Below are 26,195 nucleotides of genomic sequence, written 5' to 3'. Positions count from 1 at the left end.
TGAAGTACCCATTGCTTATTCCAGCAGGGGAATGCAGATTGCCATTCCCTTCACTGATGGATTCTCACATGTAATGCCAAGAGGCACTGCCCCAGTGTGCAGCTCAGCAGCACAGCAGCCTCTCCTCCAAAGGCTTTTTGGCTAGCTGGGCTGGGGACAAAAGGATCAGAGGGGGGCACAGAAGTACAAAGAGGCTCCGCTGGCAGCTCACATCCAACAGCTCAGTGCTGCAGCCACACTTCACAGATTGCACTGCCCCACTGACCAAACCAGATAGCATTTCTCTCTGGAACCAACAGCAACATTTGGTTGCAAAGCAGATGTAGTTTTGTAATTTTAAAACTTATAAATCAGATTTTTAATTTTCCAGCATTAATTCCTATGCAGACTAAGGGATTTTATGCACAGTGCTCTCTGCATTTCTTGGCAGCAGCCTGGGGAAAAGCAATGTGGAAATCATGCTCTGAGCTGTCTTGAACTACAACAATCTATTTTTATTTATGATGACATGGCCATCTGTCACGCAGCTTTTTTCAGTGAGGCAAGAAAGGACTGGCAGCTTACTCATCATCTGCCAAATGGAAGGTAGGGAGAGCTCCTGCCTGCTCTTCTCAGCGCTCCCTTTACACCAGTTCCTTTCCCCAGTCATTGCACTGGTAGCAGTAGGCCTGAAACAGGGAACAGAGGAACATGGAGCAGCGCCAGTTTTCTCAAGTAAGAGTTGGTTGTACAACACAGGTAACAATTGTTGCAAGTTTTAAACCCAGTTTGTAGCAACTGTAAACTTAAAACATTTTAAATCCAACTTGCAACCAAATAGAATCAAAATGATCTAATCACAATTTCTGAAATGATTTCTACAGAAATAACAAGACCATAGTTCACCAAGAGAGTAAAGTAAGCTTTCAATCATCATTGATTTTGACCTTCCTGCTCCAAATGCATGCATGAAAATTTTCATCTCCATTTTTCATTTATCAAGGTAAAGCTAGCTCTAAGACAAAACCAACATTAATATGAAAGGGAAGAAAAAGCCTTTTCCAGTTATCTAAAAAACTTAGTCCTTTCAAGACTTGCAGCAACATTTGTACAAGGAAACTCTGAATCCTATAGCCAAGTTAACTCCAGTTTCCCCAATTTTTTTTTCACAGGTAAAATTTTGTTTCTGTGCCTGTCTAGAAGTATTCTGTCAGTGAGCATAAGGGAGACCTTGGAACAGCCTGTACTAAACTGTCAAATGAGAAAGCAATAGCATATTTAACACAGGTGAACTAGAAACATATAAATTATGAGAAAAAATACAGTACAGAGCACTTGGTACCGATTAGTAGCCACAAAGCTTGGAAGAGCACAGCACTTTTCAAATAAAACAGAGATGTATAACATGATATAACTGAGGTATGGCAGAGAACAATCTTTCTGTCTCTCTCATTCTGCAGGTTTGTATTTCAGTGACAAGTAAAAACTCCTGAATTCCCAATCCAAAACCCCTGAGAGCCCTGAAGTGCCCTAGTTCTTCCTAAGGCCATCTACACTGTAGTAGAACATAGCACCAAAGACACCGACCAAGCCAGCTCTGATGGACTCTGCTCAATGTATGAAAAGCACTCAGAAATAGCTCCATTAGCTCCTTCATTCACTGTCAATACCCCCAGTTCCCAGCACTAACCATCCCAGTGCCAAACACCTGCTGGTGCATCTAGGGTCCAACCAGCTGGTCTGGAACCAGCATCACTTCATGGTGCTGCATGAAGCCATTTCACTGAACCAAACAGGATGGGCCCAGAAGGAAAAAGGCAGTAACACACTGACACCAGCTACCTTCCTTAAACTTACTACCTCAACATGACCAAAAAAATACTTTCAGTGTGGTAACTGATGTAATGTGTTTGCAATATGACAAATACTAATACAACCGCATTTTTCAAAGAGCTTTTATTTGCTTCCTTTCTTGAATATACATAACATACACAGCACATAGTTTTTATGTTGGTGCATTATTCAAACATGAGATCTCTTCAAATACAAAACTCAGAGATCCTCTTTGCTTTGAACCAGGAGGTTAACTTCCTATTCCCATTAAAAGCCAACACAGATCAGAATCCCTCTATACTCTAACACTTCTGAAAGTGGAGTATTAAAACCTAGCTCAGAAATACATAATTTCATAGTATGGAAAATATATTACCTTTACAAGAAAGAGTTTTATAAGAATTCCTTCAAAAAAGTAAACATTCATGTAAGCCCCCACTCTGTCAATCTCCCAAAATCAACTGCAGTCAAAGACCAAAATGGCTACCTGAGCCTTCTGGACACACAACCATTTCAGAGGAGCACCATAACAGCAAAACTGTCCATCAATCCTTAGCTGTCATAAATATACTTACTTTGTAATTAAAAATACAGGAATCTCACATTTCTCAGTTACAATTTGTCAGCTTGAATTATATATAAGCATATAAAGCCATATAGGACCCTCTAGCACAGAAAATCCACAAAGCCCTTACTGTCCATTGTAAGCAAAGTCAGATAAACTATTTTCAGAAAACACATTTTACCTGACAAAAAAAAAAAAAGTCTAGCTTGGCAACAATCCTGGTAAAAAAATAGGAAAAAAGCAAACCAGATTTAAAAGTAGGATATGTGTCAAGCAGACCCTTCTAAAGTACATCTCTCCAATGGCAAGACTCAATGACCTCACAGAAAGAAGAGTAGAATAGTGTACAGGAATTGTTCAGCACTGCGAACAATAGCAGTCATGTGCTTCACCTCATTCTCATGAAATTACAGGTTTTAATAATTGACATAATTTATCTAGATTTTAAAAACCCAAGATACTAAACATTAAATGTTCACAGATTAATTTTTAAATTCTGTTCCCAATGCTAACATGTATATTAAAATATACTATTGAGGCACTGCTGAAAAATCCAAGCAGGGTGTGATTGTCTTACACATAACCACAAACATTCAAGAAATGATTGGTCAATTTTGTGTTCAAAATGTCAATGTTCCCACAGAAGTGAAAAGTCTTGATGATTTGCTTTGCTGTATTCTAGAAATGTTAGTTTACAGTCAGTGTTATCATACAAAACTAGAACTGCCTCTTTCAGAGCCATACAGTCTTCACATGCACTGTAACCTACAGTCATACATCATTTCCAGCTGTGCTGGAAATTTTCTATTATTCTTTATCTGACTTTTCTATTAAAAATAAACAGGCTGGATTTTCATTTTAAAAAGCCTATCTTCTCCCACAACTTGAAAAACAATATCAAAAAAAGAACAAACGGCAAAAATAGAAGAAAGAAACACATTGTGCTAGTTCTGAAGCTCTAACACCTGACAGTCACAATCAGTCTGAGGAACATTTAAAAAACTCCTATATACAAATTTTATATACATACCAAGATTAAGAGGTTAAGAAAATTAGTGTATTTGTTTTTGCATTCACTTTGACCACTTGGGCACCGAGCTGCAACTCACACAAATGCATTTTCAAATGTATTTTTGTGCAATGATCTTACCTATATGATCTGGCAACAGAATTAGGTCAACACTTTCACCTATGTGTCTTTAAAAGCACACACCTTTTGTTTAAAGGTTAGGTCTTAGTTTCTTGGATAAAACATAGCATATTTGGAAGTTCGGAAGCCGAGCAGGTCTCTCATTTCGTTGCGGAACTTTGACAAGTCCTGCCGCAGTTCATTGAGGTTCTCCACAGTGGCCTGATCCGTACTCTGCATCTTCTGTCTCATGGAAGTCAAGTAACGGTGCACTAAGCAGCACATCACCTTTTGGTAATTCTCATCTCTCTTCTGCTTCAGATTTCTCCATTCCTTTAAACAAACACAGCATATTTACTATGGAAGGGATTTTTGAGCCCTAAAGCTTGTATATCCTACAGAGCACAGTAGGATATACAATCCTACAGAGAAGAAATGTGAGCAAAATAACAAAGCTATTTTTTAAATACATCCTGATGTACACAAATATACAACACATATAGATTGTCCACAAAATTCACATTATATTATAATCTTCTGTACCAGCAAACCTGAAAATTTTTATCTACCTGGCTTGGTTAATTTTTCTGTGAGCAATCAAGACTTCCATAACCCTGAATATCTCTCAGTGCAAATTCCATAAAGTGCTTGAATTTGTTTATTTAGCGCTATTTTCATCAGCAAGAAGATGCAAAATTAGTATGCAAAATTGCAGGGTGCAAAAATGTTTATAAAATAAACAAACAAAAAATCCCTTGCCCAACAATGAGAGGCTTCAGTGATCTTTACTGGCTATTTATTCTGACACTTCTGTAATATGTTTAAAACCAATTACATTCTCCAAAGAATATTCTAACCTCACCGTTTTTGAGATTAGCACATACTTCCTTGAGGTTTCTGTGTGTTTTCATTCAATCAAAGCATTTTTTTTCAGACTATTTCTGGGGGAATTGGGAGTTGGAGGGAAGTGGGTTGAAATTTCCAAACCAGAAAGTTAATAAAACCTTACTTAAGTAGAAATAAGTAACACATATTTATCTTGAATGCAACACCCATAATTCTGCAGTTCCTATTTCTCTTTGTAGCATTCACCTTCTGACAGGCAGCTTCATGCAGCAATCTGTGTTTTCATTTCAGTAAGCAGCACTTTTCCTGCTGCCGAGCTCAGAGCTTGCCCAACCATTCCTCACCTTGAGGCTGTTCTGACGTTTCACTTTGCCACTTGATGTATGAGAGCAGATCCATTTACTGAGACTGTTGAAAAGGTAACAAATGGTCTTGGGAGAGGGAATAACGTTAAAAGGTGGGGGGAGCGTGCATTTATCATCAAAGTAGCTAAGCCAAAGCTTGGCACGAGCAAACTTCCACTCCTTATCTTCATGATTCTAAAACATCAGAAAAATTAACAGAGAAAAGAAACACAAATATTAATAGGTTATTTTCTAAGTTTAGTTTGCTCATACCTGAAAAACTGACCATTATTTAATTTTGGTTATATAGCATTTTAATGGATAGAACATAGGTTTGCTTGAATATTCTAACATTAAATACTTAAAACAAGTATATCTTTCTTCAATTCCTAGTATAACAATCTGAAAGTATAGATCAATACCCAGATCAAATGCTAAAGCACCACACATATCAAAATCAGCATTTGAACAGCCATTGTATCAAGAAAGTCTTCAATTACCAGGGGGCCAAAGCCCTATATATATTCAACATGGAAATTACAATTTTTTTTTTTAATCAAAGCAAATAAAAGGTTCTTATTTGAAGGAAAAATATGAGTTCACAGACAGAGCTCATCCATGAGGTCTACAGACCAGGAGTTTACACACCATCAGAAGACATTTTGTGTAAAATCCAAAGATACAGGTAATTGGTAATTAATCAGACACCACTTACTGCTATCAGCTGAAAACTTTTGTGAAGCATTGCCACAAGGAGTTTTGTTAATACTATCACAACCACCACGTTGTAGGTCCCAACAATAACAGCACCCACAAAAGACTGTAATTCTTCACCGTAGCTGAAACGTGTCACAAAGATTGCGACGTGTGCCAGGGAGAATATGTACCAGAAGAGAGCAAAACATGTACCAATAAACCTACAGAAACAAGGGAAAATCTGGTTAGGGAAACGCCAGAAGTGTAAACGTCAGTTTAAGATCAGTGAAAAAATCCAGTTCTGTTTAATTACTTGGGATTTAAGGCTAAAACAATACAGTTATTTTAAGATCTCAAACTCACGAATGGAACGTGTCGTTGCTCTGCTGTTCACAGAAAATGCCCGCACAGTCCTTCTCTTCATTTACAGTAAATCCCTTATCATAAAGTTGGGTCAATCCAATTGTGAATGAGAACAAGACAAGAAGAAACATGCCCAGAAATTTTCCAAAATCTTGTAGCATCTGCCCCATTGAAATCTGTGAAATAGATTTATTTCTAATTTTAGTAAAACATGTAGTTATTTTTTATTTGTATTGTCTCCTTCAGCCTTTGAGCAACAAAAAAGATCTACTTACATTTTAAATATTTAAGTTAAATTTTGATATGCTAAACAGATCTTAAGGTCAGGAGACAACCTTGTATTGTTTTTCAGAGAAAAATTCTAGATATTAAAAATAATATATAAGTAATTTTAACATCGCCTGGAAAATTAATGTCCTCCAAGTAACCATAAGCAATAGCATGTACACCTTGTTACTTATTTGCAATACCAATGGTAATAAGAAACTCACAGGTCAACAGACAAAAGCAGTAAATGAAATGAATTTTACCATAAATGCCATCATAGAAATATAAGAAAACACTTAGAAGAACACTGAATTAATCAAAACATTTGGAATAATTTATCACTAATTTAAAAAAAAGCAGTATGCAAAAGCCCATCTGCAGAATACAAAATTAGCTCACTGTACATTTTATGTATGATTTTAAATAAACATGTGTGTAGACACACAGAAATTGAAGGATAAAGCATACAAGGTATGACAGTAAATTCAGATCATTAGTTTCCAACTCAAAATATCCTATACAGAACTTTGCAACATTAGAAATACAGCACCTTTAAAAAAACTGAATCATATGCTTGTGATTTTTTCCAACACAGGAAAGACCTTGATTTGCTTTTGACGTAAACCCTAATTTTTACACAGACACAGCATAAACTACTTATATAATTTAATTAGTCTTCTTATAAACTTCTTCAGAACAATGTACCATTATAAAGAATGCAAATATATGAAATGTGGGATTGGGTGGATCTAATCTATATAAATCAGTGTGTGGAAAGCCCAGACCTATATGAATCAAAATCTGTACCAACTCACAGTCCAGAACTGTAACACAATTGCCAGATTTTGCAAGTACAGCTTCACTGGGAGATGAATTCCTGCTCCCTCCTTTGCTGCTGGAACCTCACCAAGTACCTCGTGCAGCACAGCACATTCAGAGTCTGTACAGTTTGTAATGGCCATGGAGACTCTGCAGCTGTGGGCAGAGCTCTGCACCAGTTCTGTGCATGTTTGCTCAGAGGATCACTGTACCCCCATCAAACTGTTTCATCACATCTGACCCTTCAATGGAAAAACCCAACCCAAATCCCAACAACAAAACATTTTCCCTTTAACACATGGTTCCTGTCAAGAGAGAGACAAAGTAGATGAAATAGGAATGCACAAAAAGTGCAAAATGCCCAAAACTATTTTGTTTGGAAGAGAGTGTAACAACCCATCCCAAATGCCAGTTGCTTTCTTCATAGTTTGATGCTTTCCCTCTCTAAGTATTTACAACTTCTAAGCACTTGAAATCTAATTATCTCATCTAGGGAAGTACTATTCTACCTTCTGTTAATAATAAAATCCACCCCACACTGCCAATTTACAAATCTGGATTATTACAGGTTTTATTAGCCTATGAGTCAAGTAACTGAAGGCTTAAATTAACTCTAAGAACCAAGAGAACACAGTAGCTGCCTTCCCTTGCCCCCCACTGTTGGGTTTGCATCCCATATTTGATTACCACCATCTGAACTTTGTGACCTACTTTCAGAAAATACTGTAAGAGTTGTTGCACCAGCCCTACTGGCCAGCAGTAATAACGTAAGCTCCTGTGTGCCTCTGAATGGGGTGACTGTTGACTGTTTTTATTTACTTGGAAAATTTCACAACACAGCCTCCTAATAAAAAACTTGTGAAAGATCTAGTACATAAATAAACTTGCACATTAAACAGTGAATCTCTTTAAAATGTGGAAAGACTTCAGTGTTTAATCAATTTGTACAACCCTAACGCTTAATGCAACATCAAGACTTCAGTACTTTTTTCAAAGTGTGCAAGTACATTTCCATTTAAAATGTGTAACAGAAAATTAGATAATTAAAATGTGGGAGGTTTTACTGTCATCATTAGTGGAAGGCTCCAACAAATACCAAGTAAGAAGAAACCTGTTCTCCCTTCTTATAACTGCCAATAAATAGGTGAGTATTTCAATACTCTAGACAGATTTATATTTTTCAAACAAAAGCAATTTGCATAACTTGAGGTGCAACTTTAATGAGATGACAGACATAAACAGAAAGGCTTCTGATTACTCTTCCTTGCTATACACTCATTCATCTATTGCTTTAGAAACAAGAAGCTAAGGCAATTATTTTCATAAAACTGCAGGAAGAACCTAATCCTTATACCCTCCAAACTGTGGAAACTTAGCTGGCATGTTATGCTTAGAACAGATGAAAACAAAAAGACAGTATATGTACAGCTATCATGGAAAAACACCCTAACAGAACTACACAAAGTCTTTCACTCTTTTTCTTACCTTTCCCCATCTGAATCAATGTTTTACACAAGAAATTAATTTAAAAAACAACAAACTTCAATGCAGTATCACTTCTTTCTACTTTTCACTTTCTTACTTTAACCTTTTTTCCTATTTTAAATAAGACTCTTATTAGCAAATGATGTTTAATATTTTTTTCAAACAGTAATGATATTCACCTGGAGTGGTCCCAGAATGGAGCTGGTTGTGTACATGAAGAAGAGACGCAGGTAACTGAGAACATTGGCAAAGGCAAAAAGCCCTTCTGCCACTAGAGTAGGATGGAATGCATCCCAGTCCTTCCTTTCAGCATAATCATGAAACTGCAACATAAAAAAGGACAAGTTGAGATCACTAACATTATAAATACAGAAATGTACCCATACACCTCTCCCTACTTCTACTTCCAAAACAGGCAACAGCATAAAATAAATTAACATATGTCACTCATAGGTGTCATACCTGTTTCAAAGGCATTTCAAAAGCCATTCCAGAGGGAGCCAGAATTTAGAGAATTTAAATTGAACACCTAACTCTGTCACTCACTTGTTCAAACCATTTATTCTCTGTTCTGCCTTCACTTCTACTCTGTTTTGCACGGTCTATTGAAACGGGGACTTGGGAACTTTATTATATAAACATGTGCATTGCCTTGTGTAACAGGCTTCAGTAAAAAACAATATCGAGATGCTACAAAGAAAACCAAGGTACACATGCAATTGCAATGTGGTGACAGCTGATCTTAAACAGTTTTGGAAAGACTTAGAACTTTCACAGATTTTATGAACAGCTACAGAGAATGGGAGTCACAAGTAAACTGCTGTTTGATGTATTACCCACTAAGTACTACTATTCAACTTATTCAGAGAATATCCACAGATTCCTAACTTTTGGTTTGGCTGAGAACATTCAGCATTTATATTACCAGCTTCTGTTGTCTCAAAATGGACATTCAAAAATCAAGGAACTCTGAGCTGCTTTACAGTAACACCCAAAAGTCTGCAGCACAAAGATGGCAAGAAATAGGGATAGTATTTTCCCGCACACTGCAACTGCACGTGTACAAATCCTTCTGCTACACAGATTCTTCCTTTATTTCTTACAGCTTTAGGGCCTATAACGGACCTAAGATGCAAATTAAACATTTTTACTTGGTTTGCCATATGATTAGTAAACTATAAAAATAAATTTGGACATATAAAAGGGGAAAAACCCCCATTATATGCCTATTGTATAGGACAGGAGTCCTGCATGTTCAAAAAGGTTACAATTTAAATTGGCAACAATGGGTCTTATCTCAGCAAAGGAACTACTACTAGAGACATGCTGGTTGCAAAGCAAATGGCTGGGAAAGCAGCCCAATGTGGCATTCTCCCTCTATTTTTTTCCAAGAAATGGAGCCTTCCTTTCCAAACTATTACCAGCCTCTGAATGAATGCTAGGATAGAAAAATGAGCCAAACACCAAGTTGGAAAGAAATGAACCAGTTTATTTTCCTTCAAAATGCCAGACAGCTGTCAACTTGTAGTTTTTAAGACACAATAATGGTGCTACTGCACTGGCTTGGATTTTGCTGTAATATTCACATTCAACTGGTCTGGCAGTTTGCCATGTGCTGTGTGGTTAACAATACATGCAACAGAATGGCAATGATCATTTTCACAACTCGTATTTTCCATCAAATCCAGATGGCTTTTCATAGAGACAAGACAAGGCTCCTCTGTGGTCTCAGGACTCTTATCCCTACTACCAAAGAAAACCCCAACCAAAAAAGCCCCACCAAGTAAAAACCAATTAAAATCCACCACTTACGACACTTGAGCATATGTAATCAAAAGCTAAATAAAACTTTCTATAACAAAAATGCACCAGGCAATCCAAACATAGAGACTATTATTAGCTTTCTGCATAGTACTAAATGGAGTCAGGCAAGCTCAAATGCCCAATCTGATAAGATGCATTTCCCTAAACAAAAATCAAGCCATTTGGAAGACCAGGCAGCTCCTACAGGAAGACAGTAGCTCTGTTTGGGGTCTCCAAGTACTTGGACATGTCCTGATGTGTTTTTAACTCCCATTTGCCTGATCAATGGCGCTATGAAGACCAAGGTGCAACAAGACCCAAGGTCTTGTCACCTCCTTGTGACCCTTGCCTTGCCACCCTCCATGGCCTGTCCCACACAGAGCATTTCAGCCCAAACCCACACTGCACCCCATCCCAGGCTGTTACTGATGTTGTAACTGCACCACAAGTCCCTGCTTCTAGCACACCATGTGGAACACATCTGCAGGTGTTTTGCAGCAATGTATAAAACCACACCTGCTCAGTCAGCCCCAGAGCAGCTTTGGTCTATGGAGATTGGTGCTCACCTTGTTATGGGCAACGACTTTGAGGGCAAAAGTTGCCAAATAAAGGGAATTCATGACAAAACTAAGCTGATTGCGGGACTCTTCTAAAAAATCTTCTAAACCATCATACCAGAGCCTCTTAACATCTGACCACACCATTCCTGCAGGGAAAAAGGGAAAAAATAAAGCCCAGGCAAGTGAAACCATTGCACTGAACAGGTATTACTTTACATATAACCACTATGTATTTTACACTGAATTTGTTACAGAATCAGTAAAAACAGAAGAAGATATTTACACACAAAACAACTGGAGTTCTGTTGCTCTATCTTCCCATGGAACATATCTGTATTCATGATTTTGAAAGTTCACCCAGAACAACACAAAACTTGTTACAAGCCCAAAGTGTAACAAATTCTGCTGTGGCCATTCTGACAGTGATTTTTAGGGAGTATTTTAATGGGACTGTGGAATACAATAATGTAAGACAACCTTTGTTACTTGATTCTTTTAATTCCAGTTGATTTTGCAGAATACTTTCTAAATATGTTTTTTATCAACTTAGACTATTTACAAGGAATCAATATAATGTCATTACAAAATAAGCATTTAAGCTATAAATGCAATTACTATTAAAAAACTTGAGATTCAATGATGTGAAAAATAACTCCATTTTAATGACCATGTTTGCTTAGATATAATTTTTAAATCCTACTTGAAATCCACATTACAGTATTACATGCAGAAAAAATAAATTTCTATAGCCTTTAATTAAAATTACCAAGACCACCTAATGACACACTTTGCCAGCAGACTTGATGGAACAAAAGAATTTATAAAATTATAATATTTAATTTCAAAGCAATGGAGGAATCTGACTTGTACTCAAAATATGAAGTTTTCAAGTTTCTTTTAAGACCTGCCTGTGTTTGTGTGTGGGATACTATATACTTCCAAAATCTGCAAGAACTGCTCCACAGTTTTAATACAGCTCAATTGTGAAAGGGATCATTACTACACAAAAATCCTCTCACCCTAAAATATCAAATAAATCACACTCAGAATTACTTAAATAAAAACTGTTATTTTTTTACCATATCACTGTTTTTTACAAGCCCAATTAAACAAATGATACATATCTAATTCCCTTTCATTAAGAAAGATAAATTTTAATGTCAAAACAATTGCATGCCAGACAATCAAAAACAAGGTAAAAATTATGAACTTTCAACTAAAAGTTCTTGAGAACTCAGCAAAAATGATACCTGTGCTCCCTCTGCTGCATCAACCAGAAGTGACATGCAGCCTTTCTGCTACAGTTATGATAATGGGTGACAATGACATAGAAAACTGTAACATGGGAAAATAATACTTGTTTTTGTGTTTTGAAACAAGCATGAGGTAACTGCACACCTCCAATCTGTCTTTAAAGATGGAGCATGCATACATAAACACACATAACATATACTTCTTTCTTTAAACCACATGCCAACTGCGCAGCAAGCCCAAATTTTAACTACTTTCCAACCCAGCATTACAGAACTGATCATGAAAGACTGCATTATTACTTATTGCTGATTCACCACTAAAATGGCATTTTAAAATATATTTATCATATGTTTTTTATATATTTAGCAACTGTCATCCAATCCACTCAAATCATACCTACCAATAAGCCATATTATCAGAAGATAGTCTATTCTCTCAAGGGCTGGTCCCATTGTATTCTTCTTGTTCTCATTGTAGACAAGGGAGTACAAATTAAGTAATAACAGAAATGTGAAATATGAAGCTCCATGAATAATAAACTTCATAAAAGGAGTGTGAATTATTCGACCTACTCGAGATTTAGGAGCTAACAAGTAACAGAGGGACAGGACTGGCCAGAAAATGCCAACCATCAGAACAGTCAGGATCTTCTTGCAGGTGTGCTTGCGCCGATAGCCGGCCATCTGCCCAAACCACACCGTGTTCAGAAACTGCTGGCAGTTGGACTGGGCAACAAACTGGGGGGAAGGAGGGGGAGAAACAAACAAGGAATCACTCTCAGATTTCTTCACACGCATTACTAAGTTGCATCATTAAAATTAATTTTCTAACTATATGTATACCATACAAAAAAGTCATTATTTTCCAAGCCCTGTAATAAAAGCAAGCTATGCTCAAACCCAGAGGATCACCAAAATACTTCAGTGTGCTTGATGAATGCAGGCCAGAAATGTGTAATACTGGTTGTAGGGCACTCCAGAATTACAGCTTATGACTTTCAAAAGGTGTGCATTTCAAACAGTTTAAGCCTAGACATGTAGAACAGACAGAATTATGTAATTCCTTTTGCAAATGCTAACTAAAAATGAATTTTGCTTGAAAAGGAAACTTCCACTCTGTCCTTGATCCTTCTACTAGAATCCCACAAATATTCACATTCCAGCACAGATAATTAGAATTATAATTTATGAAGGGACAAAAATTACAATAACCTACTGCATGGAGGAAGTTGCACATTGATGGCATAAAAAGTGCTGCTGTTCTGGAACAGAGGGGCTATTCAGTTATACTAGCACAGGTCCAATCTAATTACTGAACAGCACAGGCAAGGCCTGAGACAAAGCTGAACAGTCAATGACCAGTGAGAAGATGATAAATCATGTTTGGCACCTAAGGATCCATGCCTCTCTAGGCAAGGATTTAATGAGGAACTGAATAAATAATTACCACTGCCCGAGCTGTTCATAAAAAAGCAGTGGCCTATACTTCAACACAGAAGTATACATTCACCTCCACAGCAAACACTGAAGAATCCGTCAGTATCTAGCAGCATCCTAGTTTCACATACTGATACCTGTGTATTACCATCTCTTCTATAACTCCTGCATGTTTATTTCCACTTCTGTGCCCACAGGCAGAACAACAAAGTATTTAATTAGTCTATCGAGTTACTGCAAAGACAAACCTCTTTCTGATTATACTTGATTGCAAGTTTTAAGCGACTTAAGTTCATCCTCTCCTCCAACAATCCTCGCTTGTCTACATGCTCATCGCTGGAGGTGTGATTCAGAATCACTTCCAGCTCCCGGGAATTCCGTGCTTGTGCAAGTAAATCTTTAGCAAAGGTTTTGCACTGCTGAGCGAGCTCCTCATAATCATTTCTGAAACACACAGAAGCAGTATGGACTTTACACTGGGCCTGGATTTCCCATTCAATCACAAACTAGCCACTTTTGGGATTGAGACAAATTAAAAGAAACCACTCCAGAAGTCCTATCTCAAGGTCCAAGCATTCCTAAGACAACTCTGAGTAGTTTTCACCATGTAATATACAGACATTTCCATTTCTGTTTAGCTTGCAAGATCACTAAAGAAAATCTGGCACACACACTTACAGCACATAAATTCTATGTCATGAGGTCCATACACAGAGTTGAAGATTAGAGTTATTTCCAGGACATGAGAGTGCATTTGTCACAAAATATGGCACTGGTAATTAATCACTTGGACTTTCCAATTGGACAGGAAATTCTTTGGGGTTTTGCTTTATTCCTGTCATCTGAAAACTAAAATCTATTCACTAAATATTATGTATTAATGTACTAAACACATGAAAAGAAACCACATGATTGCCTTGTCTCACCTTGCACACAGTCCATTTTAATGCCACGCTGTATCACAAAAATGCAACAATTGAACTCTTATTAAGAAAGATAGGCAGCTAAAATGCAGAAAATTCACATTTATAGAAAATTCACGTATTTAGGAAAGTAGAACTTTACCTTATATAAACACTTGCTTTCACATTCTTGGAAAGCTTTTGTGCTGGTATGTTACAAAATGGTAAAAATCTGCATTGTTTAAACATGAAATTTCACTGAGCATTTGTTCATCATATAGAGCATTTTCAGCATGAAGTCTTCTACACACATATGTATGTTTTAAATATATACACATATGTGCTCTTCAAAGTCTTATAATGAGCAAAGTTAAGAAACAATACCCAAAACAACTCCCAACAGGAGTCAGGTCAGTATAAATAAGGTATTGCATACTTCTACCCTAATACAGAAAAAAAGTGCAGAGTACTAATGAGATATTGGTATGATTAATAGGTGTATAATTTCCAACTAAGTCAGCATTTAGCATAATTTCTGTTTATTTTTGCAGAGTAGAGCTGAAATTTGAGCTGTTGGTGCAACTAGACACATTAAAGTGTCTATACCTAAAAGGATTTAAAGTAATTAAACTGTCGAAATGACTACTAAGGAGGCATAAATTATATCATGTAACTTATTATGTCTAATTATCAGCTAAAACACTCCACTTACACAAAACGAAGAATAAACTTTTTCTAATGCAAACATATTTCTACACCTGTAATTACATAAAAATATTACAATTGATTTGTGTTACCTGAACTCAACCTCAACAAGGCTTAATTCTTTCAAGTCTGCACTAAGTTCAAAAGCTCTTAGGATTGGATCCTCCTCTGTCAACATTATTAAGGCAGGACTGGCCAAACACCGATAAATGTCAAGACGAAACCTGGACAAAAGAACAGCAAACAAAACAAAGATGTTTTATTTCATTAGCACCTTCAAACCAGAACCTGTTCCAAAGGTTTGCCTAAAATGGCCAGATGAAAGACAAAACAATGTTTTTTTAAAATCAGACACTACAAGCATTAACTGCATTATGTCCTGAAAGATACATGACATATTTAGAACCCTTAAGTATCCAAAATCGGCCAATCTGGTTCCCTCTTCTTTTCCTCACTACTTCCACTGTTATCAGTACATCAGCAGAAGTTCTAGATTAAATTAAGAGCTGCTACTTCAAATATTTCTATTATTTGTCTGCTTTGGATACCCTGACATCTTTTCTCATACTGAAGTTAATGATATAGGGAATAGGATGGATACCAGAACGTGCCTGTTGTAGTTCAACGCCAAAAACTCAAATAACTTTTGAGAAGAATTTTATTTGCATGGTCCCTATGTCCCCAAGTCAAAGGTAGCTAGAATGTTTGAGGCACACCTGCTAGAAAGCAAAGGCACACAGTGACTATGCACAGTGACTAAAAGTATAAAACCAAAATGGAAAAAAGCCACTGCCTCCCACCAGCCTTTTCAGGCACAACTCATGCCCAAGAACTACCACCTCTCACAACAAGAGCTACAATATATTAAAGGAATCCACTCAAACTTCACCTTAAAAAGAAATAGGAAACATAGTGAATGTGACCCAGGCAATGCCAGAGAATGAAGAACCTTTTTTATGGCTCATAACTGCTAAGTGTTACCTGGAATGTCGCAGACTATCTTTTTTGTTCTTGGCAGTGCACAGGGTGCACTCACAGCCCACAGCATGAGGTTTGGGTAATGATATGTCTTGCTTCAACAGCATAGTGAGAATTTCATAGTTGTTACGATGAGCAGCTAAAATTACTGGTGCCACATCCATGGTTGTTGAGTACTCTGGGTTCTGAATGCGTTCCATTAATTTCTGGAAAAAAATATAGGAAGCATCTACATTTATTACCTACAGTTCTACCACATGTAAGGGGGTTTTTGACTGTACAATCAAGAATTTCTTTAAAACACTTGCCAGTGTTTCATAACAGGAACAGAAAGAAAAATACGTAACAACATTCAAACACTTGTCAGATAAATACTAAAAAAGAAGAACAGACCCAGATACTTTTCTGCTTTATTTACATAGAAATACTGCCTAGTTTTCCAATAGACATGGGATATCAGAAATTGTTATTTTGCTCTAGTTTGTGAAAAAAAAAAGACTGTATTTAATACTGAAGTGCAAAAAAAATATCCTGAATGTCCCATACTCTGTTACTCAACACCTTATTCCTTCCCTGCCTCCACCTCCAATTTGTGTTTTTAGGAGTTTTTGGTACTGAAGCATTGACAAGGCAAGCTTCAATTGCTTAATTTCAAGGTGAAGGTCTGATGTTTATAGATTTGCTCTGAAAATCTGTGAAGTTTCAATACATGAATAAACACTTTATAAGTCAAGGCTGCTAACTACCTTGCAAACAGACTACTAGAAAAGATTTATAACCATCAGGTTTTTTCTCCTCTGAACTAGTCATGTGTTTGGCAGGTATAAAGCCACTGGACTCCTTAGGTGAAAAAGCAAAATCATGTATGTCATCTTTCAAGACAAAAAGAGGTTACAAAAAGAATCCCTGGCGTCTAGACTCTATCATCTTCTTACAGATGCAGAATTTAAGAACATTGTTTTACACACTATAGGTACTCAAAAAAGCAATAGCCTTCACAGCCCCAACCAAAAACCGAGGAGTAGCAACACTTAACCACAATGGTTGGCCTGGAGGATCGTTTAGGTCGGTGATTAAGCAGAATGTCAACAGCTCCCACCACTTCGGAGTCAATAGCCACCAAAAGTGCATCCGAGGACTACAAAGAAAACAAATCATATGTGAAAATGATATGCAGTAACTTCAACAGCACAAAGAGACAAACTCAAGCCAAACTGCATTTTTAAAATTTTATTTCCAAGTACTAAAATGATGTTCTGTACTATCACCAGGTATATGATCAGGATACAAATTCAGGTTGCCATTGCAGGAGTTCACACAGCATTAGTGACAATTTGCATCACTGCACCAACAGAAGAGGAATCAATTGAATAAATTACTTTCCAGCAAAGATGATGCAAAAGACTTAAAAAAATAAGTTTAAAGACCCAATTTACCAGGTCTATTAGATTAAAAGCAAGTGTAAACATAACACAGCTCAGGCCTACGGGATGCTTCAGCCTTGCATCTGTAATTCTGGGGTACAGCTAGAAAAATAAGCTTTTTCCATCTTGTCTGGTAACCAACCACTTCTGCACCTTCTATTACACTGAGATAAGCAGCTTTTCATTTTCCCTACAAATAATATTATTCTTCTTGATTCATTTCCAAAAATTTGGAATTTTACTTAAAAAAATAAAAGAATAAAAGACACAGCTTTTATTACTGCCACTAATTCAGGTGCAGAAAAGATTGTGGTTTTATTCATGCCCAATATCAAACAATGTAACAAAAGATGCTACTTTTCCCTGTCTTACATATTTGATCCATCACAGCTTCACCTCTCCCACCAGTAGCAGAGATGCTACATACATCTAAGGAAGTCTTGTTGGTAGGAAACTGCCCTGCCATCAAGCACAGATCAAGTCTAACAAGTAAGCACCAGAGAAATGCATGTTTGCCTTAACTTAAAATCAACTAACATAATGTGAATTTTTCTGTGTTACCATTTATAAAGTTAATATACTCTAGCCAAAAGGATTTTTGCATTTTACACTTTTTTAATATAAGGCACTCAAACCATGTTCTTTTTTTCTTGAGGATAATACATGCATTGTATCAGCAGCAGGAGTAACATTTAAAATAAAACTCAAACTTGTTAACATCATAGCAAATGTTACTTATACATTTGCCATGAGCCAATAAAATTCCACTAGAAAAGTCAAGTTGTGACAAGAAATCACTTTCACAATTACTTTTTCCAATTTACTGGAAATGTACTGCCTAAAAGGCAGACTGCGTTTATGTCCAAACTCTGCCAGATTAACAAAGAAAACACATGACTACACTGAACATTTTTAATAACGTGTGTTGGATACCTGGCAGCCATAATCCAAAAGCAGCTGTAGTATGTCCAAGTTTTCATTTTCAATCGTTATAGTAACAGCATTTCGTCCAAGCACATCCACACAATTTATGTTCATTTCACCTGAGCTGTTTTCCTCTAAGAGTTTCTTAACCATGTAATAGTCACCTGCAGAAGTAAGGCAGGGATATCACTTCATATTATAAAGCAATAAAAGCATGTGATGATTTTAAGTACCAGCTACCGTCAAACAAGAGACTATTCCATAGATGACAACAGTAACTGAGTCTATCAGACAAGTAAGAAGTCAAGGTACATAAGCATTCTCAGAAAACTGAAGATATTTCAGGAAAGCACTGGACATGTACTTCAATCCACCCCTTTAGTTTCAGTCCTAAAAACAAACACACAAAAGCACGGGTGCTTTCCAAAACCGTCTCTAGGGTAACAAATTACAACACAGAAGACTACGGCCAAGACAGATCTCAGTATAGAATACTTAGAGAAGTATATGTAGAATACAGTAAAATACATACCAAGAGTACTGAACCAATTTTTTTACAGACAACTGGGTTTTGTTACTTTTCTTGTTATGACGCAGAATTTAGCTCCTTGAACCTCTGTCTATAGTTAAAGAGAGAAAGCCATGGCTTCCTCCGATATTGAGGACAGACTCACGGGCTGTGCAGATGCAAGGCACCGCACCAGCGAGGGTCCCAGAGCAAACTGCTGAGCTCGCTGGCAAACGCCAGTGCAGGAACGGCCCTGCGGCTGTGAGCGAACCTGAGCTCCGGCAGCCCTGCTCATGCTCCAGAGACGCATTAAAAGCATTATCATTATAAGCATACCCTAGAATCCAACGTTTCAGAACCTTTTCAGATCAGTTTGATTTAAGGCCACGTTCCGACTCAAAAGTAACTAAACATAGGCTTAAAGCAAGCAGCGTGTTTTAGAAAGACAAATCTCTTCCCATCCGCCACCAGTGGTGCAAATCGCAGCATACTGGTCTCGCGTATACTGGGGATGTCCAGATAAGCCCAGTTTTACAGCAGCTCTCTAATCAGAGACCCTTTTAACAGCGAACACCTCCCACATTCCTCCGACACAAACCGAATGCCTCCCGAACGCGCAGCAGCGGCCCCGCGCCTCCCTTCCCGCTCACCCCGCGCTGCCCCATGGCAGCCGCAGGCGGGACCGCACGGCGGGCCAGGGGAGGCAGCGCAGGGCTGGCACCCGGCCACGGCTCCAGCCCTCGGAGCGAGCTGCTGAGGGGGGCCGGGCGGCGGGGCGGGTACCTTTGTCGCAGGCCAGCAGGAAAAGCTTCTCGTCCAGCGTCGTCTCCTCCTTCACCTGCCGCACATCCTTCAGCGCCAGCAGCTTGTTGGGCGAGGCCGAGGCGGACGGGTCCGCGCTCTGGTACAGGGCAGCCATAGCTCCGCCAGGCCCATGCGGACCCGGGCGGGGGATGTGGCGGCGCCGCCGCTGCCCCTCGGCACCGCCGGCGAGCGGGGCAGCGGCCCCGGCCGGGTCACGCCTGGCGGGCGGGCAGGGCAGGGCAGGGCCGGGCGGGGCTGGTAAGGCAGGGCAGGGCAGGGCAGGGCCGGGCGGCCGCTTCCCGCCGCAGTGCGCAGGCTCCGGGCCCGCCGCCGGGGCAGCGCAGGCGGGCGGAGCGCGGGGTCCGCGGCCCTGAGGCGCCGCCGCCGCTGCTCCCAGCGCGGCCCTGCCCCTCCCCACAGCCGGCAGGGGCCTGTGAGGGAGAGCGCGCTGCAGCAGCTCCTGCGTCTGCCCTTAAATGTTTTCTCCCAGCCGGTATAGTAATTACGGCCCTGCTCATCACAGCATCAGAGGGCTGCCCGTGAAAATCTCCTCAAAGCAACTCTGAAGTAATTCTGGACACTTACAGCAATAGTTCATAAAACAGGTAATAGGGGCCTTTATGGAGTAAGGTACCAAGTGTCTGGCAGGTAAATCCAATACATGACGGTTCTATAATTTAATAAGAGATCATTTATTCTTACAGTATAGATACTAACTTGTCTCCATTTGGCCTCTCCTGAATGAGGACTTGGACTGAGTTGTCACCAGAACTCAAATCCTGTACAAAGCTCTGTCATCACCTTGGACTGGGAATAGAAACCAAGTAAATCAAGTCTTGTCCCAACAATGCAAACCAGTAAATAGACAGAGGCTAATAGCTTCAAATCCAAGAACTTAATTCCCTTCAGTCTCCATTATCCCATTATACAATAGAAACTAGATGGATGCATCCCTTAGTATTGCTGTATTGTGTGTAAGACAGTGAAGATGTCAAACTCAGTCCAACTGCTTGCTCATCAGGATTCTCCTGTTCTCACACTTAAGAGTGGTTTCAGGACCTGAGAGAAAGTAGAAGCTTCATACTTTAAAAAGAAGTCTTTAATTTTGATTTAGTTTCCGTATTGTTTGGCTTTTGGTAACAACTTCATTAAATGTACAGCTCCAGCTTGATAAGTGAAAATTTACACGGATGAAAAAGGAGTACAAATAGTTACTTTAAAATTACTAAGACAAAAATACAGATTTCATCTCTTCCAGAGAATGCACCAGTCTTTCTACACCAAACCTCTGCACACATGATACACATTTTAGAAAAATCAAAGGAATGATATATAAGGAAATGCAATACAGTAATGAGAAAATCCATAGTGGACTAGCCAGCTCTTTATTGTTTTCTTAACACAGTATTTTATGAAAAGGTTAAAAAAACCAATAGCTGTTTAGTCCAACCGCATAACTTCGCACATATGCAGACCTAATAATGACAGGACATTTCTGCTTTCTATTGCTGTTTTTTTCATACAACATGGTTTGTAAAAGTTTCTGCTAAGTAACAGAACAAAACTACTACATATATTTGAAAATAATTCCCACAAAAAAAGTTTCATCAGTTTAATCAGTATTCATTAGTTACCAGACATTATCATAGGCCTTTACTTGCTCTAAAGTCAACGACAAGACTCCCACTGGCTCCAACAAGAGTTAAGCTCTCCAAGAATAAGGCAAGGATGATAATTTCTGTGCAGTTTGGAGTCCAATCCAACAGGACTGGAATGCACCTTGAGACTTGTATGACTACATATAACTAACACCCACAAAAATCAAACAGTGTTTCATAAGTAGTCCTGAAACAACATATGTAAAACAATGCAGGTTCTCACAGTGCTATGGAAACTAATACAAATGAAGCTTGATTCATATGGGTTTTTCCAAGCAATACAAATCTATGATGTTAATTTGTTAATGAACATGTTCTGAAAATGGTATTAGCCATAAATAATTCATGTGTTATGAAACCGAAGAAAATTAACTAATACAAACACATGATTAAAAGATAATTGATATTTGTGCATACAATTTTTCTCATACTAAGTTTCAGAACTCTGTAAACTGCGAGGCATTCATTGTGCTTAACATGGCAGAAAGTTATTATATGTCTGCATTATTTTATTCTGTTCAGTCCTCTTCCCATCAAACATGCAAACACTGTCATCACCATTTTTGGCTTCACTTCAACCAGATCATCTGGGAGAGCATAAATACGAGCACCAATTTTTCGAGCAACTGAAATGGCATACCTTGGAAAACAAGAGAAAACAAATACTATTATTTTCTGGCTTCTACCAATATGTCAAAATTCACAACAACAAAATCAGATTTTAATGGCAGGATATGCCTGTTTAACAGTACTTAGGCTCTACCAGAAAATGGACATTATGGTGAAGAAAGCATGTACTGGCAGATGTTTTACTACTGGTTATCAAAGCATTTCTTTTGGTCAAAAACAGTATGAATTATGGCAAACTGTTAAGAAACCAATTCCAGTGCAGTGTTGGTAGGTCATATCAGCTGTAAATTTGACTTCCTATTTCAGATGAACTAGAAAAAGAAATAATATTAGAATTTATATTCTATTCAAAAAAATAAATTAGTATTATCTTTCTCCTAACAAATCAGTAAATAATGCATTACACTGTGAATTAATGCATTTCCTGCATTTCAGGAAAATATGAAGCATTCATTTAAAACTTACTTGGCATTATTCAATTTGTCTTGGTAAGAAAGGTCTTCTCTCTTGACCATTTCTGGACGAACTGCTTTTGGTGCAATGGCATCTATTAAATCTAGGACAGGTAAGCTAGTGCTAATTGATCTGTCCTAAAAGAAAAAGACTCAGGATTAGTTTAAAGGAATCTGCTTTGATTATTCCATCTTCAAAATGCAAAAACCCTACAGTACATCTTGCATGCATACTCAAAGACAGAAGCCTGTTTTCTTATTTCATAGTGTGAAGGTTCTCCTCACCCTTTATGAATTCTAATTATCTTTTCTACAATCAGTATTATAATGTTCACCGTGCTGGTATCATTATTGCACAAATGGTTTAAATTTATTTCATCAAACTTCCCTCCTTAAGCCCTAAGGAAGGAAGGGAATTATGTCATAAGTTCAAGGGCCAGACTTTCAAGACAACAAAAAAAGATCCTTCCAGGCCCCCATACATATATTTTCCTTGCTTTCTTGCCATGAAACTATTTTCTCCAGTAGTTAATGGCTCACTCTTTCTGTAATATTTCAACTCAGATGGTGTTCTGAGCTAGTGTGAGCAGTCTGTGTTTCACATTTAATACAGAGAGATTCTAAAAAGAGCAATTGCTGTTGGTGCAACCATTCCCTCCCAGCTGTCCGGGCAGAGCAGGAGCTGCCGGTGCCAAAGCAAGCACAGGCAGTGCTGTGGGGCTGCAGTGGCTGAGCACAGCCACGGGGCACAGCTGCCTTTGTCACCAGCTCAGAACCAGGACTGCCAGTTCAGGGGAGTCCCACAGAGCCATCATTAATTATACATCGAAAAATACTAATATAATTCTGCTTCAAGGCATGAAATGCATGCAGTCCCCAAGACCGTGAGACACACCTTTGTTATTTTGACTGTTTGAATAATGGCAGTACTATAGAACTTGGCTTTCTTAGTCCACAGTGAAATATAAGGCACTTCTGCATTCTCTATGGTCTGCTTGCCACAGTGTCCCAAAACCCAAACAGTGAAAGGCAATATTTATGTAAATATTGTAAAAAATTAGCTGTAAAAAAACCAAATACTGAATAGTGTCACTTTACATGAGTACCTTCTTATCTTTGGTCAACCAGCAGTTGAATTATCTTAAAAACACCATTTGAATGGCCTTAAAAACACAACCAATGTACCCTCAAAGACACAGGGATACCAAAGGCAAGATATTGGGACAGGTTCTTGTCATACTTTCAGCTTACTTAATATCACCTTTATAACAATTTATGTAGAAATAAGAGAAGCAACATCTCATAAGAAAATGAAGGCTCAAGTTACCTTCTAAAGTGAAAACTAAATATTCTTACTTAATTTTTTTATTAATAATGCTTACCTAATTAAAATTCATAACATGGTGAACTCTCAAATATTTAACTTGCTAGGCTGTCCTGTTTGAATCACAGACATAACTGTCTGAGGTTATAAAATGAACCTGTACAAGAATGTTACATTTGTGTGCAATTATTAATCAGCCATTTCTAGAGCAAGAGATTCACACGGAATAACACACCTGACACACATACGGCTTCTTTTGTTTTGAACACTGAAATAACGTGGAAGGAAAGGTTCCTTTATCGGTGTGTTCTTTCGTGCTGAACGGAACAGCTCCTGTTCTCCCCGGCCTGCTGCACATCAGCAGCGCCAAGGAGGACACAAGGGGTCGCTGGCTACCCTGGGCTCCCTCTCCCGGCTGTGTCACACGTGAGAAAATCCTTTAACCAGCTCCTAGGAGAAGTGATCATCTGCCCCCCGTATTTCCAAAATCGTTCTTATGGCTTGTGTAAGCATGACAGTGCCTATATCCAAATATTTGGAAAATATACGACATGCCAGGCCCAAAGACTGGTAATTTCAGACAGAAGACCCTTTGAAAGTATAAAGTTATTTTTCTTTTCTTTATTTTTGGGCTTTTTGTTTTGTATTTTACTACAGCTACTATAAATTCTTTTATTTTTCAATATATTTGAAAAATACTTTTGAAGATTCAAAGACTGTCAGAAATATTTCCATAAACAATTTTGCTAGTCGATGGCAGAGCTGCTGTTAAAACCAAATCATTAACAGATCAGGTTAAAAATCCCAGGTCCTATTATATGTGGAAAGAAAAGTAAATAAAATTTATTACCTTAAAACTTGTAATTGAAGTTTTCTTATTTGCTTTTGCAAGTGTCTGATTCACCCACTTAATAATAATTTCATCATTTACTTTTTCGCCCTCTCCAAGGTCAGACAGTACATTCAAAGTATACCTTCAACAAAAACAAGAGCCCAAATTAAAATGAGTGCTGGAACTCAACTTTTCTTGCAAAGCTATAGCAAAGGTAAAATATTACTTCATCACAGTAACAATGCTAAGTACTCTTCATAGGGTACACTTACCTTACAAACTGTATAGTAATTGAAACCACTTTTTCAGTGGTTACTGAATAAAATAATGAAATAATATCCCAAACCTCATAATATTCATGGTAACATCTTCATGCATTTGTTTTACTCAGTACATCATAATAAATTATACTTTCTAAGTTAAAATGACTCCCTACCATCCTAGTAGGGAAAAAACTAAATCACAGCAGTCTGAGAACAAAAACCACTAAATGTTTTGGGATAGGTCTAAGAAAACTAATTTGAGGAAAACATTTGCAGTAAAACACTCCTTAATCAAATCACTTTATAATAATTTTTCTCACTCAATACAGTAGCAAGATTTTGATTTGATGATACTTATGGTATCTATAGCTGTAATGGCCTACAATTTTTTACCCTTTCAACTTCTACAGTGTATGTATCACCACTGCCTTGGGTTTTAAAATATTTAAATTATTATACTTACAGAAAGACACATGGAATCAACATGAAATAAGGTGAATTCTTTTTACTTGCTGCAGGATCTATATTTTAGTCACAGTTTCTAGTTTATAAGAAATTTAATTGGCACTATAAATTGTGGTTTCAATCGCTACAAAGTATGTAAGATTACAAAACACATATACAATTTTATCTTTGAGAACAGGGATATTTAGAGATTTCTCTCTACAATACCAGTTGGGTGACCTGAATACTACCCTTAATTTGCCTTGACACACATGCACAGACACATTTATACACATCCATCATACACTGCCTAACTTACCTTCTCATCAGCTGCCACACCAAAGCCAAAGTCAGAGTTGGATTACCCTCATTTAGATCATGTCCAGCAATACCAACCAGTGAGAACTTGGCTTTTGTCTTCCCAAGTTCTACTGCATAATTGCAATTCTCAATCTAAAAATAAATATTGTGTGCAAATAATGAAAACATATTAATATTTCTGCAATATAGACATATACTCTATGTGCATTTTAAATTACTTTGGCTTACTGTTACCTACAGTGAGATCTGAAGCTAGAAAAGATTTCCAGTCTAGCTACACTGTGATTAAAAAAAAATAACAGTTTTTACTATAAATGCAATTATGCAAGATTCCAATGATAATTTTTTCCACATTTGAGAAAATCAAGTTTCCACTAAAGTAGTGAATAAAATATATTTATATCAAAACTATACTTTGAAAGATATTGAAATGTGTTCTTCTTAAACAGGCAGTAATTTTTATCCTCTACATTTTAGGCTTCACAACAACCACAAAACTATGTGAAAGCTTGGATCCTGCAAGTCTTGCCCTAATCCTCTGGGTAGCATATAAAACTGCTCTGGGAGGAAATGCCTCACAGTACAGGAGCATCCAGCAACAACAGCCAGGTCAGGCCTGAAGCTTTCACTTATAAGAGCTAAATTAG

General features: G+C 37.8%; 2 protein-coding genes across 2 annotated transcripts in view; both read right to left on the bottom strand.

Annotated features, from left to right (window-relative positions):
* Positions 1–1,948: 1,948 nt before the first annotated feature.
* TRPC1 (transient receptor potential cation channel subfamily C member 1) lies at positions 1,949–19,835 on the bottom strand. The gene is made up of 13 exons (XM_058811910.1): positions 19,604–19,835; positions 18,322–18,476; positions 17,001–17,102; positions 15,968–16,170; positions 15,079–15,210; positions 13,628–13,823; positions 12,344–12,680; positions 10,696–10,835; positions 8,506–8,649; positions 5,756–5,931; positions 5,412–5,613; positions 4,697–4,891; positions 1,949–3,839 (listed from the first exon to the last, which is right to left on the bottom strand). The coding sequence occupies exons 1-13, from the start codon at positions 19,737–19,739 to the stop codon at positions 3,612–3,614; spliced, it is 2,346 nt and encodes a 781-aa protein (XP_058667893.1). The 5' UTR covers positions 19,740–19,835; the 3' UTR covers positions 1,949–3,611.
* Positions 19,836–20,755: 920 nt separating this feature from the next.
* Positions 20,756–26,195, bottom strand: part of PLS1 (plastin 1) — a 41,486-nt gene continuing 36,046 nt past the window's right edge. The window contains exons 13-16 of the mRNA XM_058812183.1: positions 25,547–25,680; positions 24,539–24,662; positions 22,378–22,502; positions 20,756–21,922 (exon numbers count right to left, since the gene is read on the bottom strand). Coding sequence (XP_058668166.1) covers positions 21,787–21,922; positions 22,378–22,502; positions 24,539–24,662; positions 25,547–25,680 — 519 coding nt within the window. The 3' untranslated portion in view covers positions 20,756–21,786. The remainder of the gene's footprint in view (positions 21,923–22,377; positions 22,503–24,538; positions 24,663–25,546; positions 25,681–26,195) is intronic.

Source organism: Ammospiza caudacuta, chromosome 11 (assembly GCF_027887145.1).
Source record: "Ammospiza caudacuta isolate bAmmCau1 chromosome 11, bAmmCau1.pri, whole genome shotgun sequence".
Taxonomy (NCBI): domain Eukaryota; kingdom Metazoa; phylum Chordata; class Aves; order Passeriformes; family Passerellidae; genus Ammospiza; species Ammospiza caudacuta.
The sequence above is the reverse complement of the archived record's forward strand: the minus strand, read 5'-3'. Positions and strand labels throughout refer to the sequence as shown.